Source organism: Euprymna scolopes, chromosome 31 (assembly GCF_053919585.1).
Source record: "Euprymna scolopes isolate OS-2025 chromosome 31, ASM5391958v1, whole genome shotgun sequence".
Taxonomy (NCBI): domain Eukaryota; kingdom Metazoa; phylum Mollusca; class Cephalopoda; order Sepiida; family Sepiolidae; genus Euprymna; species Euprymna scolopes.
Genome location: NC_136512.1, coordinates 37115577 through 37136948, shown reverse-complemented (window position 1 = coordinate 37136948; position 21372 = coordinate 37115577). Strand labels below are relative to the sequence as shown.

Below are 21372 nucleotides of genomic sequence, written 5' to 3'. Positions count from 1 at the left end.
TCATGAAGAGATGGAGTAAGCAGCATGGGTTACCTGTGTTTATTTCTAGCTCCTCTAAAAATGTATAAAAGCTATTTTGTTATAAAATTGTTATTAAACTATAGAATGATATAATCTTGACTTTACAAAAGGTGTTTGATAAATAATTTTCCTGACCTACTTCCAGTTGTCTGATCTTGCTGAAATTTTGCATGTGCTATGATTTATATCTCGATGGGTTATGTGGCAAATTACAACTTTGAACTAATTGTGTTTTCTGATTTACAGATGTTTGAACTGAGTTGGGTCTTATGCAGTTATCCTATTTTTGTATTTGAAAAGACGCACCACAATGTATGGTAATGATGTATGGTACAGAGTCTCTGGAAACAATCATTCATTTGCATATGCATAAGGTGTCTATCAAATGGATTCCCAAGTTGCTGACACTTACAAGACAATCTTCCAATCCACAACACACGTCACCTGATCAGAAACACAAGCGTATAGATATTAAATCCTGACCCATCCCCCTTACTCTCTTGACTTTGCATCTTCTGACTTTCATCTCTTCACAGTCATGAAATTGATTTTTGAAAAAGTTTGCCAGAAGATGCAACCTTGATTTTGGAAGTCATCTCATGGTTGGAGGATCAATCTATGGTATTCTACAAAGATGGTCTCCAGAGCTCCATTAAATGATGGGCGAATGCTTAACTCTATGTAGAGAAAGACTGTGCCAAAGTTCATTGCTCTACTGCTATGAGAAGTGGGTCAGACACATTATTTATTGAACGTCACTCATGATATTTTAAATATGGAGCTTTGTTTTTGTTTTTGGAAATTCATTCATTCCTATTCATATAGATTTGAACTATATAGATATTGCATGTATATATGATGATAATTATGGAATTATAATCCAGTGTAATAACAAAAGGAAAAAAACACAAATTGTCGACATCTTCTCTGATATTTTGTCTTTATCCCAAAACTTTCTCAAGATGATAGATTTGCAGAAAAATATATTTCCAGTATTACACCTCTCCCTCTTTCTCTTCTAATTGTAGGCCTTTTCCACGCTGGCTCATGAAGCTATGTTCCATGCACGGACAATGGGTCTGAGGTCTATTTTCACTGACCATTCCTTGTTTGGTTTTGCTGATGGCAGTTCCATTTTAACCAACAAGGTTCTCACAGTCTCTCTGGCCGACTGTAATCATACGATTTGTGTTTCCCATACGAGGTAAGAAAACTAAGGGAATTTTGTAAGAATTTCCAAATCTTTACATTTTTTAAAAACTTTTGTTCACTCCCAACCAATGCATATTGCTACTCAAATGTAAGGGGCTACAGCTGTAGCAGCAAGATTTGTAAGGGATAGGAAGTTGGTCAACATGATGTTTGTTCACATTACATTTAAATTTCTCCATGTTGATATCGTCTGAGAAAAGAAGTTATTAATGAAGTGAATCGTCCAGCAACTATTGTGGATTTTGCTGCTAGGTGCAGATATTTTTTTGAGGTGTGAGTGGGGGGGGAGTATGTATATATATATATATATATATATATATATATATAGTAAGTTCATCAGAACACATTTTGTAGAAGTACTTGTAAAACATTTACGGCGATGCAATACTGCAGTGATGTAACAAGAACTGGAGCTTGACGGATAATGTGAAACACATTAGGTTGGAATTTTTTTTTACCCGGTCCATGAAGTAGAAACTGATGATTAATGCACCATTTTAAATGTGGCAACGATACTTCATGCACACTAAATTGTGGCTTTTTATATATAAAGATTCAACAGTATGCAAGGATTTCATACATTGTTTTTAAGTTCGATCCATTTAATATGTAAGTTTTTAACATAAAAAGTTTTAAATCATTCATCATGGTTCTTTCTTACGCCTTACAGTCAGAAGATCCAATCCTGAGAGGCCAGTGCCCCTTTTCAGAAGAGTCTTGATTGTAATATGAGGCTTCTCAACATGTCACTTGACCGGGTTACTACAGGAACACTTTTCCAACAGATTTGGCATGTCGGATACATACCCAGTAAATGTTAAAACTCTGTGTTTGCTTGTGCAAACGAAAGAACTTGCTAACTTTCTTAGAGTGGAACTTTTTTATATCCATTAAATATTTTAAATTATTCTGACACATTTTTGCTCCGAGCACTCTGTTACTTAGTTAAAAATTGGCTTCAAAATCTAGTGAGGAAATTATCACTTCTGTTCATTTGCAGCTGCTTTCTCACTGAAGAACTGTTATTAGCCTCTCTCTACTCTATTGTTATTTCCATGAAAAGTGCTTTACTGAGCTCCAATCTCTGGTTTATCCTTGTAAGAAATTCACAGTAAGAACTTGCTTTTCTACCACAATAAAAGATAAACTTCCCTTTATTCTTCCATGTACCTAGCATCAGTTGAAAATTCCACAAACAGAGCTGCTTTCCCATCAGTAAAATACATTATCACAGGACTGCTTCCCTACAGATACTGCCATAGTTACTGCAAGGAAAATAGACTACCTTTACTGTATTAAAACCTTTTCACATTTTCCAGTATCTTACATTTCTATGAAGATACCAGCCTCCCATGTATGGAATATTGTCACCATATCTGGGCTGGTGCACTAATCACTAGTCTCTCCCTCTTAGACTGTATCTAATTTAATAACCCTAACCCTCCCTACTATCTACCAAGTTGCAGCCCCTGTCCCATCACCAAAATGTTGTATTCCTGTACTTGTCTTACAACTATTTCAACATGATGTGCTCTGATAGTGCTAACTGAACATGAAAACCTTTGACGAATCTGATAATCAGCTAAATCCCACCCACCCTCCACTGTAGAGGTCCCCTAACCCTAACCCTAACCCTAACCCTCCACTGTAGAGGTCCCCAGATGATGGAAGGTTTTCTACTCTAATAGTTTATTTTCTTTGACCTGCTAGCTTTTAGAATTCTATACTTGCTCCTCTTTTATTTTATTATTGGAATCCTTTGATATGAGTAATTTGTATCTTTATTTATGGACTGTTATCCTCATCCTCATCGTTTTATGAGGTTTTGGCCAACTATTCTCAGAAATTACTGCCTTCCATAGTTGTTGTCGTCTCATCACATTTTGGCCAACTGATCCTCTGATCGGCTTTGAGTAGGATTGAAACCACTATCTTCAGACAATGCTCACCTATTCACTACTGAAGGGGCCTGTGATGCAGTGGATAGAATCTCTGCAGTTCCAAGTAAGCATTGTCTGGAGATAGTGGTTTCAGTCCTACCCAAAGCCGGCCAGAGGATTAGTTGGCCAAAACGTGGTGAGACGACAACAACTATGGAAGGCAGTAATTACTGAGGATGCTGTTAAAAGACTCAGCATTCATATCCCGTTGCAGTTAACCACTTGTAGAAGGACAGAGGATGAGTCGTCTGAAACGTGAAACAACAACTATGAAGATGAGGATAACAGTCTACAAATAAATAAATAAATTGCTCCTCTTTTCTCTAACTGTATACATATGCAGAAAATTAAATGTAATGTGGACAAATATCTTGTTGCATAACTCTCCACTTAGGATACTTCTAAATCACAGTAGCTCCTTAAGTCTAAGTGATAATGTGCCTTGTTTGAAATGAATAAAAGCAATAAAAAAAGATTACAACATGTTCGTCTTCAAATTTGATGTAAACAGATTCTTGTCATAAATATTCGAACTTTGTTCATTTAATCAATTATTCTTAATCCTCTCATAATGTTTTTCATCTTTCAATTGACCATACATTTCATCTTGTTAACCCTGGTGTTACCAGATCAGGCTGTCTTTTGGCTTCCTGAGATGAAATGCACCTACATTGAATTTCTGTTTTTCTTTTTCTTTTGTAAAACTTAAATATATTCTGCAAAAACAAAAACAACAACCCCCTTCCTCTCCCTCCCCTTCTCCCTCACTTCCTTACTTCGGGCTTTAGAATACACCGTCTGCCCCCCTGCAGAGAGTAAAAATCCCTCAATGGGGCCACCTGTTTACCATGGGTGGCGACCCATGACACCTTGGAACAGAATCCTGGTGGTTGAGGGTTGAGGAGGATAGAAATGATTTCCTTCCCTTCGCAACACACCACTTTGGCCCTTACCTTGGCTAGACGGGCGGTCGGAGAGGCCCACTCCGATCAATCGGCTGGTCACGACTAGCCCTAAATCAGACAAACATAACAAGAAAATATGCTTGCGCTCCCCACATTAGACAATAAACTGATTTAGTTAGCAGTGGCTGAAGGGTCAATCAACTTGCTGAGTACGGACGAAACATGGCTGGAAAACCAACATCCCTTCCAAAAATAAAGCTCTTGGAGGGGATGAACGAAACACAGGTGCTGGAATCCAACAGTAAGAAGAGTATACTTTTGCTGTATCCCTGTTGTGTTGGGGCGAATGGGCCCCCCCCCCAACACTTCCCAAATAAGGCTCCGAGGCAGGTGGGGAGCAGCAGAAGTGAAAAATAACTAAAAATAGAAATGGAAAAAAAGAAAAAGCCTCCCAAAAGATATCACGCGGAAATATCGGATATTTCCAGCTTAGAGGAAGAAGAACTGCAAAATCAAAACTTTCCAAGATTTATTATCCTGGAAGCTGAAGATGACAACCCCCTGACAAGACTGTCCCCATTCTTCATACAGAAAGAAATCGCTGCAAGAATATTACCCAAAGCAGTTAAGAATTTAAGAAATGGAACAATTCTAGTAGAAATGAATAAAAAAAAGATGCCAATATCCTCTTAAAAATGGAAAAATTCCATAATAAAAAGATCAAAGCATATCCCCATGGTAAAATGAATTCATCAAAAGGTGTTATAAGAAGCAAAGAACTATCATACTGTCCAATTGATGAAATAAAAATCAAGCTAAAATCCCAAGGACTAACAGACATAAAAAGAATATCCATTAAAAAAAATGGAAACTCAATTTTAACTAACATATATCATAACGTTTAAGACACCAAAGGTCCCAACAGAAATAAAAATTGGTTGCAATTGTAAAAGTTGAACTATTTATACCAAACCCCTTTAGATATCAAAAATGCCAAAAATTCGGACATCATGAGGATGTATGCTACAATCAAACTGTATGTGGCAAATGTAACCAAAGAAACCCAGACCACAATTCGAACGAGTGTACAAACAGATGCAAATGTGCAGAAGACCACCCAGCCTATGTAAGGAGCTGTGACATATGGAAAAAAGAAAAAGAAATTGTAACAGTGAAACAAAAACAAAATATATCATTCCCCAAAGCAAGGAAAATTGTAGACAGATATATGGCTGAGAAAAGTTATGCACAAATTACCAAAAAGGAAATTACAGGGAAAAAAAGATAAATACAATATATTTGTTGAAAAGTTAAGAAAACTTGGACCAAACGACTGGCAAAAATTCATAACTGAAATAAAACCAATAATTACAGATACCACAAAAGTGAACACATACCAAAACAAAGAAAAGAAAAAACAGTTAAAAAAAGCTACACCAAATCAAAGAGAAATAGAATCTGCACAAATCCCTAGCACATCTAGAATGAAAGAATTACCAATACAAGAAAAAATTAACAAAAAAGAGAACGAAATAAAGCAAGAATTAAAACCCTCCTACAGAACATCACGATCACGAACAAAAACAAATAAAATCTCACGATCCAAAGATAAAGACACACAAAGAAACATTATGCCACCAGGACTTGAAAGTCATGAAGATCGAGGAATCCAACAACCCAAAACAAAAGAAAAAAATATAAACCATAGCTAATAAAATCCTACAATGGAACATAAGAGGATTAAAAATTAATATCAAAGAAATACAAATACTCATCAAATCCCTATGTCCTGCAATACAGGAAACACACTTAAAAGAAAATGACAAAATTAACATAAAACATTACTCAATATACAACCACATAAACAAATTATCCAACAAAGCCACCGGTGGATCATCAATACTGATAAACGAAAACATTCCACACAGTAAAGTGAACTTAAAAACAAATATGCAAGCTATTGCAATAACTGCAACACTACACAAAACAGTAACCTTGTGTTCACTCTACATACCACCAAATGAAGCAATAAATGAAACATAATTAAACAATATAATCAAACGACTACCTAAACCATTTTTTACTGCTGGGAAACTTCAATAGTCACAATGCATGGAAGGGCAGTAAAAAAACATAAAACAAAAGAAGCCAAATCATTGAAAAAATAATTAACCAAAATCAGCTAAAACCCACCCATCAATCTTCCATGAAGAACTGCTTAACATCCAGAATACATATAAAGAATACACACAAATCTACACTGACGGATCAAAAGATGGAGACAAAGTAGAATGCGCAGTCATCCACAAAAAAATAAAACTAATAACAAAGAGAATACATACATGCACTCAGCAATGGGAACACTATCAGCAATAGATATAACACTATGTGATCCAACCATATACATGGATTATAGCTGGAGAACACATAATGATACATGCGGAAGTAACCACTTCCCAATCATAATAGAAAACGAGAATCACAAACTAGAAGACAAAACACCTTGCTGGAATGTATAAAAGGCAAATTGGGAAAAATTCCAAAATACATGTCAACACAGATTAATACCTGAAGCGAATCCTAACTTAGAACACATCACATATTTCAGCAATACCTTACTCACAATAGCTGAGGAGAACATACCAAAAAGCTCCACTTTTACAAAATATAACAAACCCAGGTTCAATAAAGAATGCAAAGAAGCCTAAGAACAAGACGTGCAAACTTAAGAAAATTCAAAAACAGTTCAACGAAAGAAAATCTGGACATATATAAAAACAGCAAGGCAAAACTATCAAAGAATCAAAACAGAACACGTGGAAAGACTATGTTACAAAAATTAATCCAAACACAAAACCAAAAAAAGTATGGGAGATGGTTAAAAAAATAGCAGAAAAAAATACAAAGAATCCTACTAAACACCTTATATGCAACAACATGAAGATTACCGATAAACAAAATATCGCAAATAAATTAGCAGAACAATTCTCAATGAACTCATCATCAAAAAACCAAAATAAAAAATTTCAAGCTATAAAAAAAAATGAAGAAAAAATAAAAATAAACTTCAAATCAAAAAATAAAGAAAATTACAATCAATTACTCAATAGCGCAGAACTAGAGGAGGCAATAAGCAAATCTCATGATACAGCAGTCGGCCCTGATGTGATCCATTATCAATTTCTCAAAAAACTACCAAAACCATCACTGGACTACTTACTACAAATTTACAATGAAATCTGGATAAAGAACAGTATCCCAAAAAACTGGAAGATACTGAGATATGGATAACTAACAACATTCCAAAAAACTGGAAGCAGGCAATTGTAATCCCAATACCCAAACAAAAAAAGATCATACAAACCCAACAAACTACCGACCCATTGCACTCACTAGTTGTTTGTGCAAAACATTTGAGAGAATGATTAATGAAAGATTAAATTGGTACTTGGAAAGCAAAAATCTGATTGCAGAAAGTCAGTCGGGTTTCAGGAAAAATAGAAGCCTCACCGACCACTTAATAAAACTGGAAACACGCATAAGAGAAGCATTTGCAAAAAAGGAACATCTAATAGCAATTTTTTTTAACATGCAAAAGGCGTATGACACTGCTTGGAAATACGGAATCCAAAAAGACCTGTATGAACTAGGACTTAGGGGCAGAATGCCAGAAATTATCAGAAACTTAACAAATAGAATCTTCCAAGTATGGATGGACAACACTTTTTCAGTCCAAAAAGATCAAGAAATGGGTGTCCCCCAAGGCAGTATCCTATCTGTCTCCCTCTTCAACATTAAAATAAACAATATCATAAAAAACATAGATCCAGGAATTGAAAACGCCCTATATGTGGACGACCTACTTATATACTACCAATCTAAATATATACAAACAGCCGAACACAAACTACAACTCTGCCTGAATAAAATAAAATAAACAAATGGGCTATAGAAAATGGATTTACATTCTCAGAGGAAAAAACTAAATGCATCCATTTCTGCAAACTACGAAAATTCCACCACAACCCCAACCTGAAACTGGATGACAAGAACATCCCACTCATCGACCAACATAAATATTTAGGTATCATATTTGATAAAAAATTGACTTTTATACCACATATAAAATATTTAAAAACAAAATGCCAAAAGACAATGCAATTGATCAAAGTCCTAGCACACACCGATTGGGGTGCAGACAAAGTCACATTATTGAAACTATACCAAACTCTAATTAGATCTAAAATGGATTACGGATGCTTATATGGAGCAGCAAGGAAGTCCTACATAAAAGAACTAAATACAATTCATTGTCAAGGATTAAGATTGGCCTTGGGAGCATTTAGAACTTCTCCAGTAGAAAGCCTCTATCTAGAGGTTCATGAGCCTCCACTGATACCAAGACGACAGAAGTTAGCTCTACAATATTACTTAAAGCTTGCATCATGTCCATCGAATCCTGCATGCCAATGTATCCTCCATCCACAATACACACAACTCTTCAACAGGAAAGAAAATATCATCAAACCCTATAGCCTCTGTATAAAGAACACAGAAGCCCAAATAGACACAACAAAAATACATAAATATATCAAATCAAAAACTCCACCCTGGATGATCAAACAACCACACATAATATTAAAATTAAATAAATATCCCAAAATCAATCTTCCATGAAGAACTGCTTACCATCCAGAATACATATAAAGAATACACACAAATTTACACTGACGGATCAAAAGATGGAGACAAAGTAGGATGCGCAGCCATCCACAAAAAAATAAAACTAAAGGAAAAACTCCCAAACAAATCTTCTATTTTCAGCGCAGAAGCAACAGCCGTAGATTTGGCACTGAATATAATAACCAACGACGACCATCAAAAATATCTCGTACTTACAGACTCACTTTCGATACTCATATCTCTAAAAGATAAAAAAATGACAAACCCACTTATTACAAAATTGCTAAACAAAATGGATGGCATAACCATGAAAAAAAAAAAACATTATCTTTTGCTGGATACCAAGCCATATCGGCATCTACATGAATGAACAAGCAGATAAGGCAGTAAAGGAAACTCTGCAACAAAACCACATAAGTGGAAAAATCCCCCATACAGACCTAAAGACTAAAATAAACACATATTTGAAGAGAAAATAGCAAGAAAACTGGAGCTCATGTATAGAAAATAAACTATTCCAAATAACACCAAATATTGGAACGAGAGACACAAAAAAGTTAACAAGTAAAGAAGAGGTAGTAATGGCCAGACTGCGAATAGGTCACACTCACATCACCCACTCACATCTACTAAAAGGGGAGGAGACACCTATCTGTATAACGTGTCAAGAACCCTACACAATACACCATATACTGACAAACTGCATTGACCTTGAACAAACCCGAACAAAGTATTACCAAGAAAACAATCTAAAAACAATATTAAACAAGATCGATCCCCAAAAATTATTAATTTTCTGAAAGAGATTAAAATATACACTAAAATATAAGGAAAGATCCCCCCCCCCCAAAAAAAGCCATTAAGAAGAACAAACCAATATATAACGCATCATAATTAACGTTTCGGCATTAAATGACCCCAAAGTGGTTGATATGCCGTAAAACAAAACAAACAAACATCATCTTGTTAACCATTAGCCTTGATAAGTGGGTTTTGGTCTTCATAAGTGGTGACTCATTAGTAAAACGAAAAATATCTTTGAAAAAATTTCAGATGTATATAATGGAATGAATTTTTATTTTCTTAAAAAGTATTTTCATTTAATTGTTAATATGTATCTGCATATAAAAATAAATTAAACGATAATTTGAATTTTACAATTAAGGATTATTTCATTCTGAGGTCAGAATGAAACATTGATTCATTTTATTTATTGCTTTTAATTTCTATTTATTGTAAGATTTTACTAAAAAAAAACATCTTTTTATTTTCCTAGTAAAGAGAATACAGTTCTGAGGTCTTCCATTAAACCAGAAATGGTATCTGTGATTCCAAATGCTGTTGATACAACAATTTTTGTTCCTGATCCAACAAAGAGGGATCCTACTAAAAGTAAACAATCTTTCTTTTTTTTTTCTTTTATTTTTCCATTTTCTTTCCTTTTTTTTTTCCTTTTTTGTCTTTTATTTCTTTTCTCTTTTTTTTTTCTTTTCCTTTTCTTATCTTCATTTTTATTTCATTTGAAAAGTTTAAGAAAATATTAACATCTCCAAATTTTCCGATATTTTGAGTATGAGATGAAATTGCATTTGGTTGTATAAACATGGATTTATTTTTCAACACAAAAAAATCTGCAGTCATTCAAACTACTGTTCTTATCTTGAATGTTATTCTCACAACGTTTTCACCTTCTTCAGATGTGTTTTTTGAAGTCTGTACAGTAATAGAAATTTATTGGGCGCTTCTACACTATTAGGACGACATTTCGGAAATGGTAATACTGAATTTCACATGAAAACAATCATAACTATGCATTCCTCGTATTTTTAAGATGATTATATCCAAAAATTACGAAGATCAATTAGTTAGAAAATTATTTATTAAAGAAAAAAAAATAGAATTTGATAAAAACGATCATAAGACACAGAGGTCAAAAAGGAGGTAACTTTCCGTTTCAATTTAAACAAGATGGCGGCAGTTTTTCACCTGCTAACACGATTAAAGTTTTTTTAATAATTCAGTAATATTCAGGTAATTTCGACTGCATAATTGGGAAGCTACCATTGTAATTTATTAGAATTGACAAAAAAAACTCATTGTTTTTTATCAGAAAATTCCATTTATTGACTACAAAATTTTGTCCCAATTCTGTAGAAGTGCCATTTATTGAAATAATAGAAATTTGTTCAATTCATAGCTTTCTTAAATTTCTAATAATATATTAAAGTTAATATCTGTAAATGACTATGTGAAAAGAATTGCACAGAAATTAACATCATAATTAAGTATTTAAAGAAATTTGGCTCACGCAAAGTATTCAAAAGGGTTCATATGTAATATAAGAAAACAAACGTGTAAATTTGGACCAGCTCACATGAGTGATTACAATGTTAACAAACACCAAATGCTTTTGAGTCCACTATCTAAACATCATATATTTTTTTCTTTTGTCAGTTACAGTCGTTGTGGTCAGTCGGCTTGTCTACAGAAAAGGTATGGATCTTTTAGCTGGCATTATTCCGCTGGTATGCAAGCGCTTTCCAAAGGTGAATTTTCTCATAGGTGAGTTTAAATTAAAAAAAATATGAAATACTTTTAAAACTTCAGTCAGAATGAAATAACTCTTTCCAGTTCTAATATTTATATCCCGATAATGATAATTATTTTAGTATTTTTTGAAAAATATTTCCTTAAAAAATATTTACTTTTGATAATAACTCGAAAAATTAGTTGTTGATAAAACATTAGGTTGAATAAAGATAAGATTGGTTTATCAATTTCTTCAGTTTAAATTAGTAACTTAAGCCTCTCGCTTATCAATAGCAATATACTTTGTTTCATGTGAATAAAAGTTTAAAAAAAGAAGAAAAAATGATTATTATTTATATTGTAGTTAAAGGGGAATAACTCTTTCATTTATATACAATCGTCAGTCACTGCAATTAACCTTTGGGCAAGAATAAAAGTGTAGTATGTGTTCTGTTCTTAGTCAGAAGAAGAGAGATCCTTCTTGATTGGATCAACTTTTTGTTCTATTCAGTGTGCCCCTTGTTAGAGGAGATAGAGATCTTTGCTACATAAAAAATTTATTTTTATTATTATCTAATCCAGAGTAACTATTTTTTTTTTTTTTTTTTGGAGAATTAATTATCCTCACTTTAAAAATGAAATCAAGCTTGTGTCCAACTTTGTCCTCATGAGGAGGAAATAAATAGGCACTACAATTTATATGCAAGTCTTTCTCTTGATTTTTTTTTTTTTTTTTTTTTAGCTTTCGTATATCTTAACTCCTTCTATAAGTTCTGTTATTGTTTAATCCTTTTGTTTTCACTAAAAGTTACTGCTTATCAAGGTCACTCAAGGTTAAGGGCTAAATAGATTGTCAGTTGGATGCTGCCAAAAGAGGATTGGAAATAATGGGATTAATAGGCAGATTATTTAAGAGGAACTGATTAACCAAAAGAACAGCTTATCAAATATTTGTTTATATTAGATTTGAAAATGATCATATTGTAGTTGGTTAGAAACCACTGTAGTGGTATTTTTGTTCCACAAATGGGATGTTCTATGCAAGAAACTTTGTTTATGGAAGTTTCATTTGGTACAAAGAAAGGCAAGTTCTTTGCTGTGGTTGATAAAGATTCTTGTTGTGAAGGTTTTATTAAAGAGAGGGCAGGGTTTGGAGTGCCGTCAAGCACGTACCATGAACATAATGAAACGATATAGAGAAAGGTAAGCAACATCTCTTCTGTATGAAAAAGTTTGTAGGGAAAAGAAGAAATCGTCCCTTACTAGATTGTGAAGTTGGTTTTGTACTCTGTCAAGATAAGAAATAGTGCACCTCCCCATCTATGAGAACATCTTAGGGTGTATCTGGCTCTTGTACAGGAAGATGACTGTGTCAAGAGTGAGATACTTTCTGGAATAGTAGAATTTTCCTGACAACCTTAGCAACAAATTTGATGTAAATCTTCCATTTTAAATTTGGAGCTTACCATAGGAAGTTGTCAAAGGAGATGTGCTTCTTCGATGAGAAAAACATTCATTTCAAGTGATGAGAAATGAGGACCCAAGCCTTGGTGATGAATGGAGAGAATTTGATTTTAGAGGTTTTAAAAATAACACCCACCCCCCACATTGCATCGCATACTTGGAAAAGAGAATCAGGAAGACTTTTTTCATTGATGCTTTTTTGCAATGTTGCCATAAATAGTTGTGTGCATAGATGTTGATAAATGATTTCAGAATATGATTTGTAATATCAAATGGGTTCATGTAATATCAAATGGGTTCATGTAATATCAAATGAGTACATGTAATATCAAATGGGTACATGTAATATCAAATGGGTTCATGTAATATCAAATGGGTACATGTAATATCAAATGGGTACATGTAATATCAAATGGGTACATGTAATATCAAATGGGTTCATGTAATATCAAATGGGTACATGTGCATAAAATATGCGAGTTAAAAATAAAATCATAACAAAACTTTATGAAGTACTTACTTGATATTAAAAAATATTATCGTACAGCAAAAATTCCGAAAAATGATGAAATAGAATTTTATAAAAAAATAAGTTTAATTTTATGTTGTTGAAGATGAAAATCTGATAATGGTAGACTTCTCTGAACTACAATGCATAGTTGAATTTGATAAATAAAAATACTTAATCATTTTCTGTAATTTTCAGTGTACGGTAATATTTTTCAATACCAATTTTTTTTTTTTTATTACATTTTCACCCCAAACAAGACAAATTGCCACTTTGGTGTAGGGGTCTACTATCAGAGGCAACAACTACTGGGGTACTATGTAGGGATTTGGGCAGCAAGATGTCGGTTCACGTTACACTTGAACTTGAATATTTGCTAAAGTTTTGCTCTCATTTTACTTTTTAACTGTCATATTTTATAGGTGCCTTTTTATGCACAAGCACAGATTAAATATAAATTTAACTTTTAGTTGATCTTTTACCATTGAATATTAATTTCCAACTCCAAATGAAATGGGATAAGGTACCCTCTCCATGCTCACCTCAATTTTTTAACTGTAAATCTGTGATACAGAAAATTGCCCCAAACTTTCAGTTTTATATTTATTTTGCTCCTGAGTAACACCAGGCTGCTGTTCATAAAGCATGTATGTGATTTATTTCAGGTGGTGACGGTCCGAAACGTATCGTTCTGGAAGAAGTAAGGGAATCATACCATCTACATGACCGAGTGAAAATGTTAGGGTCTTTGAAACACAGTGAAATGAGAGATGTAAGTAGCCGCCATCTTGTTTCCTTTTTTTTTTTTTTTATCCCAGGTAACTTGACAATGGATGCATGAATTATCTCCCTTTTGCAAATTCACTTTTGATAAGTGAGATATTTAATAGAGAAACAATTTCAAATAAATAATATGCTAAAACAATTTCATATTTATATGTATGGAAAAAAAATGGAATGATTGAAAATGCATTGCAAAAAAAAAAAAGGAATATTAACTTTTTTTTTTTTTGCTATTGTTGAGCAGTATTCATTTTCATGTGAATCAGATGATTATTGTTGGCATTCGTTTCCCTGATATCTTTCTAGTTAGAATTCTTTCTAGAAAGCCATTTTGTATATAACAGGATGGAACCATGTGAATGTTACCAACATTCCGAAGTGAAAGTGTTTCTATCGAACGAACTGGATTTGAATCTAGTACACTCAGGTTGCCAGTCCATGTTGTTAACTGCTTAGCCTCTGTCACCTCCCTGATGTTGCTGCTGTATTAAACATGAAACTCGAAGTAAAATTCACTTTCAGACTGAAAATCGATAAGTATGCTTCAGTTTGATACAATAATATTGTGTGGCCTGCATTGATTCTGAACATTCATAGAATACACAGCAGCAATACACAACCCTTCTTCTTTGCATAGGCCCACATCATATCGCAGTCTGCAGATGTTATTCTGTAGCTCCATCTCCTTTGGTTGCGTGTCTGATCAGGGTAGACACTAGTGATTATTCAAGTTTTGAGTTGTCCTCTAAGGACTGTTCCTCAACAGTCAGCTCTTACGCCACCTTGGTAAGGCTGTTATCGGCTCACAGGATATGACCGTAGTATCTTAATGGAGATTCATAGAGCTTGTCAGCGATCAGCGCCATTCCATATCCATTTCAATGTTGTCTTTGGATTTCCTTAAAAATTTAACCTTTATTTGAATATTCTGTTAACATATCAATTTTGATAACGCACATGATTTATATATATAAATATATTTTATCTTTACAAATGAGTCACCACTTATCAAGGCCCAGAAGACACGAGGATAAAGATTAATGAGTGTACGGTAGTCGATGGAACAATATCATAGTAATCGTTAGTAGTGGAAATTTACTTAAGGGGACAACTCATCAAGAACTTGTTCACATTGTACTTGAAGACGACCATATTGTAGTCAGCTGGAAAGCAGGGAAGGAAAGAGTTCCACAGATGTGCAGTTCTAAGAAAGGAGCTTGGTTCATGGAATCTATATTTAGGCACAGATAAAGTGGGGAAATTATTGATAGTGGTTTCAGATATAGACAAGTGTTTTTCGTAAAAGTTGGGCAAAGGGGGATCATAGATTGGAGTTCAAATGAGCACTTGCCATGAAAATAATGATAAAGCAGAGACAGACTTGCAACGTCTCTTCTATAGAATAAAATGGAGACAAACTCGCAACATATCTTCTGGAGAAAAGAGCTGCTTCTAGCAGCTCCTGTCCAGATGTGGCAACAGTACTCCGTCAATTGATGTACTTGGCTCTTATACAGATAGATAATTGCATCAACAGTGAGATACCTACTGGAGCAGTAGAATGGTCCTACCATTTTTCCAGCAACCTTGGCAACAGATTTGATGTACATGTTCCATTGTCATATTATGTAATTGACCCCCCCCTTGGATGTAACTTCATTGTTGAATACCATTAGATTAATATATAATCATTCTCATAATATGTAAGTAGTAATACACACGGACGAAAAAACGCTTTGGATAATCACAGATTTCAAGGTAGTTCTACTAAAATAGCCATATTTTTTAAACCAAAGCACTTCAAGTCTTCAAATTACTACTGTTTTGTTCGGAAATGAATATACTTTCAAATGAATTAATAAATATGAATGTACATTATATATTTTAAGAGTTTTAAGCAAATAAAGTGATAAAAATGTGAACGTCATAAAATGGCGTTTTCGGTAAGGTTTTGTAATGACCCCTCCCTGTTTTCTAAAGGTCCGTACCGTGATTGTATGAAGAATTTCGTCATGAAATTTGGGAACCAATTAGAAGAGGTGTTAATCTTAATACTGTCAAGTGTCCGAAATATTTTTGACCATTTCTTTTTTTGTCGTGTTAAAAATAAGACTTTAATATGACGAGTATTGAACATTTTGAAAAAAAAATTCTTCGGACACCCAGTAGTAAGTAAATCAATCTTTTTACTATCTTTATCAATTAAAAGTATTATTTTATGTTGAGTAGGACCGCAGTAATTGATAATTTAAAAGGACCTACCCGAAAAAAAAAATGTTTCTATTTCTCGAATTTGGTCAAATGAAGTTAGTATTACTAGAAGCAGCAGCAGCAGCAGCTCCAGCCTGTAGAATCAGCAATAGCACAGTGTATAAACAACATGCATTCTTTAATTTTTATTCAAGAACGAATTAAGAAAAACATGAAAATATGAATATAAATGTTCTTATATGTTTAATGAGAGCTATTTTGTTATCAGAATAACATTAGTTTAGAACTATTCGGTTTTCAGAATGTATAATAACAACAATCCCAACCAATTCGGCATTATGAATCTGTTGCAATTTCTCACATTGCTTGTCAAATTTAAAAACATGGTTAAAAAAACAAAATAAACTTTTGTAGATATATAGCTTGCATGCACTTTTATTCTTTAAATTAGTTTTGAACAACGAATTAAAACAATGTTTTACTGCGAACAGCCACAAATGTTTTTTTTCAAAATCAAAATAAGTATCAAAATCTCGTTTATACATAGATTCGAAAAAGTTGTCAAAAAACAAATATATAACAAATAAATGTTATCAAAGGCAAGATAAGTTACTTTTCTACCAAACTGGATATATTTTTTGTGTTTTTATTCAATGTAACATGTTTATTAAGCTAGAAAAATATACAGTGTTTACCGATGTATTGGAAAATTAAAAATGGCGCCCGGCCCGACTCTCTTTGACACGGTAAGTTTGAGAAAAGGAGTTAAAAATAAAAAACAACTATACAAAATACTGTTAAACTCACCGAATATATGTCACGGTAACATATATTGAGCGTTTCTAGCAGTATTTTGTCTACTTTTTTATTTTTAACTCTTTTCCCCAAACTTACCATTTCAAGAGAGTCGGGCGCCATTTTAAATTTTCCAAAACATCGGTAAACACTGTTTTCAAGCTGAATAAACATGTTACATTAAATAAAAACACTAAAAAATTATCCAGTTAGGTAGAAAAGTAACTTGCTTTTGATAACATTTATTTGTTATATATTTGTTTTTTTGACAACTTTTTCAAATCTATGTGTATAGTAATACAAACCCTCAAAATCTATATCAATATTCTTGAAATTTTAAAAGCAGTTAGAAAACACATCAAACTACAATTAGGAAGCTTTTTATTTCATTATTTTTTTTTCTACTTATTAAGCGAAAGATATTTTTACAACCTGCTCCAGCGTAGTATAAACGGCCTATGGAATTAACACCTTCAACCTCGAAAATAGAAATCAACAAATTTTTGAACGCTCTCTTTGAAAAAAAGCTCTCTTAACTTCACCTCTAATACAAATTATGTGTGGCAAGTCTCCTCCTAAAACACTCTTTAACCCTAACAATAACACTAAGTTCGAGTGGCAAGCCCCCCCCCAACAAAATACCTCTGTAAGCCACATACAAGCATCTAAAACAAACAAGCAAAAAATAGATCCTTCCTTAAAGAAAAATACACATAAAAATAAATTGGTTAACTGTCCTAAAATGCTAGAATGGCCAGGAAATGATGAATTATTTTACATTAAATTTTTGTGAAACTAACCGCTCCCCCCTCTAATATTGTTTTTGTTAGCTTTGTCTCTGTCAAGTTTTCAGTATGTTCACACATAATTTTCCTTAGCCCTACAATTAATTCAAAGTCCGAATGGCAACCCTCCCCATATTCTCATTGCATAGAAACCCTCTTAAAACTACACATAATCATCTTAAAAAAAAAAAAAAGCATGCATATTTTCCCATAGAAAAAAAAAACAGTTAACTGCCCTAAAATGCTAGAATGACCTGTAATAGGAAATTATTTTACATTCAATTCTAAAATAATTTGTTTATCTTTCATTAAAGTTTTTCATGGCATTTTATACATAATTTCCTAAAAAGGTAGAATCACATTTTGGAGGGATGGTCAGAAGGAGTTGAGTGGGGTTAAACAGAAGGTGTTAATCTACAATAATACCAAAGAAATATTGCAATATATTCATTTTTAAATGGTCTTATGTTTAAATTTAAGTTTTTTGTACATAAAGCACATTACAATTCAACTTTGAGTTCTCCAACTTCTTTTCTGTTTATGGATACATGGCATTTTTAAGGAATTGCTGCATATTTATGCACATTTACTGCAGATTATTTGGAAACCATAAACTTTGGGAGATTTTCAGTTGCATATTCTGATTCCTTGTACAAAAATACACTTATATGGTAAATTTCATTTCTTAGTCTTGTGTTTTAACAAAGATATGACATTTTTGCTGAAAAAGTAGTGTAAAAAATGTGACGAAACGCATAGTTATGGCTATTTTTGTGCCTCACACGTTTGGATATTTTTCCCTCTTTAAAAGAGGGAAAAATATCCAAACGTGTGAGGCACAAAAATAGCCATAACTTCCTTAATTTTAATCAGATTTTAAAAATTTAAAAAGATTCTTTCTTAGCTCATCCAGCTCTTTCTATGCATACCAATATTGAAATATTTCAAGCTATTTCAATTTTTTCATGTGTATTGCTAATGTAAGTGACCTCCTTTGGATGTTGCTTCATTGTCGAATACAACTAAATTAATATAAAATAATTGGTATGATATGTAAGTTACCTCCCATGGATGTAGCTTCATTGTCAAATTCTATTAGAATAATACAATCATTATAATATGCAAGTGATCTCCTTTGGGTGTAGATTCATAGTCGAATTCCATTAGATTAATATACAATCATTGCTATAATATGCAAGTGATCTCGGCGTCGCCCGGGATTGTATGACATAGGTGGATGTGTACTAGCAGAATACCAAGTGTCGCCTGGGATTGTATGATATAGGCGAAGTATAAGTCCGATACGACAATTTTGAAGGTGCTTGTGAAGTATAGGTCTGATTTGAAAATATTTGATGGTGCTTGTGCATTATAGGTCCGATTTGACAATTTTGAAGGTGTTTATGGATTATAGGCTGATTTGACAATTTTTAAGGTGCTTGTGCAGTATAGGTCCCATTTGACAATTTTGAAGGTGCTTGTGCAGTATAGGTCCGATTTGAAAAATTTAGACGGTGATTGTGCAGTATAGCTCTAATTTGAAAGATTTAGAAGGTGCTTGTGTAGTATATGGCCGATGTGAAAAATTTAGAAGGTGCTTGTGCAGTATATGTCTGATGTGAAAAATTTAGAAGGTGCTTGCGCAGTATATATGTTACAATATGCAAGTGACCTCCCTTGGATGTAGCTTCATTATCGGATTCCATTAGATTAATATGCAATCATTGTTATAATATGCAAGTGACCTCCATTGAGTATAGCTTAATATCTGTGCTAGCAAAATACCTGGCATAGCCCAGGATTGGATAAAGTATGTGTATATGCACTAGAAGAACAACCGGCATCGCCCGGGATTGTATGACATAGGTGGATGTGTACTAGCAGAATACCAAGTGTCGCCTGGGATTGTATGATATAGGTGAAGTATAGGTCCGATTCGACAATTTTGAAGATGCTTGTGCAGTATAGGTCCGATTTGAAAATATTTGATCGTGCTTGTGCATTATAGGTCCGATTTGACAATTTTGAAGGTGCTTGTGGATTATAGGCCGATTTGACAATTTTTAAGGTGCTTGTGCAGTATAGGTCCCATTTGACAATTTTGAAGGTGCTTGTCCAGTATAGGTCCGATTTAAAAAATTTAGACGGTGCTTGTGCAGTTTAGGTCCAAGTTGAAAAATTTATAAAGTGCTTGTGCAGTATAGGTCCAATTTAAAAAATTTAGAAGGTGCTTGTGCATTATAGGTCCGATGTGAAAAATTTAGATGGTGCTTGCGCAGTATATATGTTAAAATATGCAAGTGACCTCCCTTGGATGTAGCTTCAATATCAGATTCCATTAGATTAATATACAATCATTGTTATAATATGCAAGTTACCTCCCTTGGTTGTAGCTTCATTGTCGAATTCCATTAGATTAATATACAATCATTATTACAATATGCAAGTGACCTCCCTTAAGTGTAGCTTCATTGTCGAATACCATTAGAATAATATACAATCATTGTTATTATATGCAAGTGACCTCCCTTGGATGTAGCTTCATTGTCAAATACCATTAGATTAATATTCAATCATTGTGATAATATTCAACTCACCTCCCTTGGATTAAGCATCATTATCGAATACCATTAGATTAATATGCAATCATTGGGGTAATATGCAAGTGACCTCCCTTTAAATGGATTCATTGTCGAATTCCATTAGATTAATATACAATCATTGTTATAATATGCGAGTGAACTACCTTGGGTGTAGCCTTATTGTCGAATTCCATTAAATTGATATACAATCATTGTCAGAAAATGTAAGTGACCTCCCTTGGGTGTAGCTTCATTGTTGAATACCATTAGATTAATATAAAATAATTGGTATAATATGTAAGTTACCTCCCATGGATATAGCTTCATTGTCAAATTCTATTAGAATAATACAATCATTATAATATGCAAGTGATCTCCCTTGGGTGTAGATTCATTGTCGAATTTTGTTATATAGCCCAGGACCCCTAGGCTGGGAACGATCGTAATTAGTACCTTCCCCGCTGCAACAAAAAACCCAGTATCCGTCTTTTAGTTATCGTCTAGTTGTTTAATTTCTGGTTGTTATAGTAACGGCTAAGACGACAGAGTTATTTCCCCCTTGACTTTGCATTTTCTCTCTGTAGCTGTCATTGCTTGTCATAACAGCGTTCCCGACGCACAAAGAATTAACATGCATACTAAGGTTAGACGTAACTCAGCACAACAAATCAAGACGTAAGACACACTGGTTTTTCATATAAAAATATATTTTGTTTTCAAATTATATCTTTCGTTTTACACAAAGATCGTCAATAGTTCAACTTTAACAGTGTGGCTTACTGTTCATTTCAGTGATGGAGGGGTGTGTGTGGAAACGCTCTACTCTCGACAGTCGCACGCTTCCTAACTCTTTTTTTTTCTTCTTCTTCTCTCTTCTCTCCTCCTTCTGCTTCTTCTGGTTAGATTCCAAACGTCACCGCTTATATTGGCATTTCTGTCGCTTGGTTTTTTCCA

At 33.6% G+C, this 21372-nt stretch overlaps 1 protein-coding gene across 1 annotated transcript in view; it reads left to right on the top strand.

Annotated features, from left to right (window-relative positions):
* The window catches only part of LOC145255697 (phosphatidylinositol N-acetylglucosaminyltransferase subunit A-like), a 75835-nt gene that overhangs the window by 14385 nt on the left and 40078 nt on the right, over positions 1–21372 (top strand). The window contains exons 4-7 of the mRNA XM_080114273.1: positions 1050–1225; positions 10038–10153; positions 11216–11323; positions 13928–14034. Of these exons, the coding sequence (XP_079970399.1) occupies positions 1050–1225; positions 10038–10153; positions 11216–11323; positions 13928–14034 (507 nt within the window). The remainder of the gene's footprint in view (positions 1–1049; positions 1226–10037; positions 10154–11215; positions 11324–13927; positions 14035–21372) is intronic.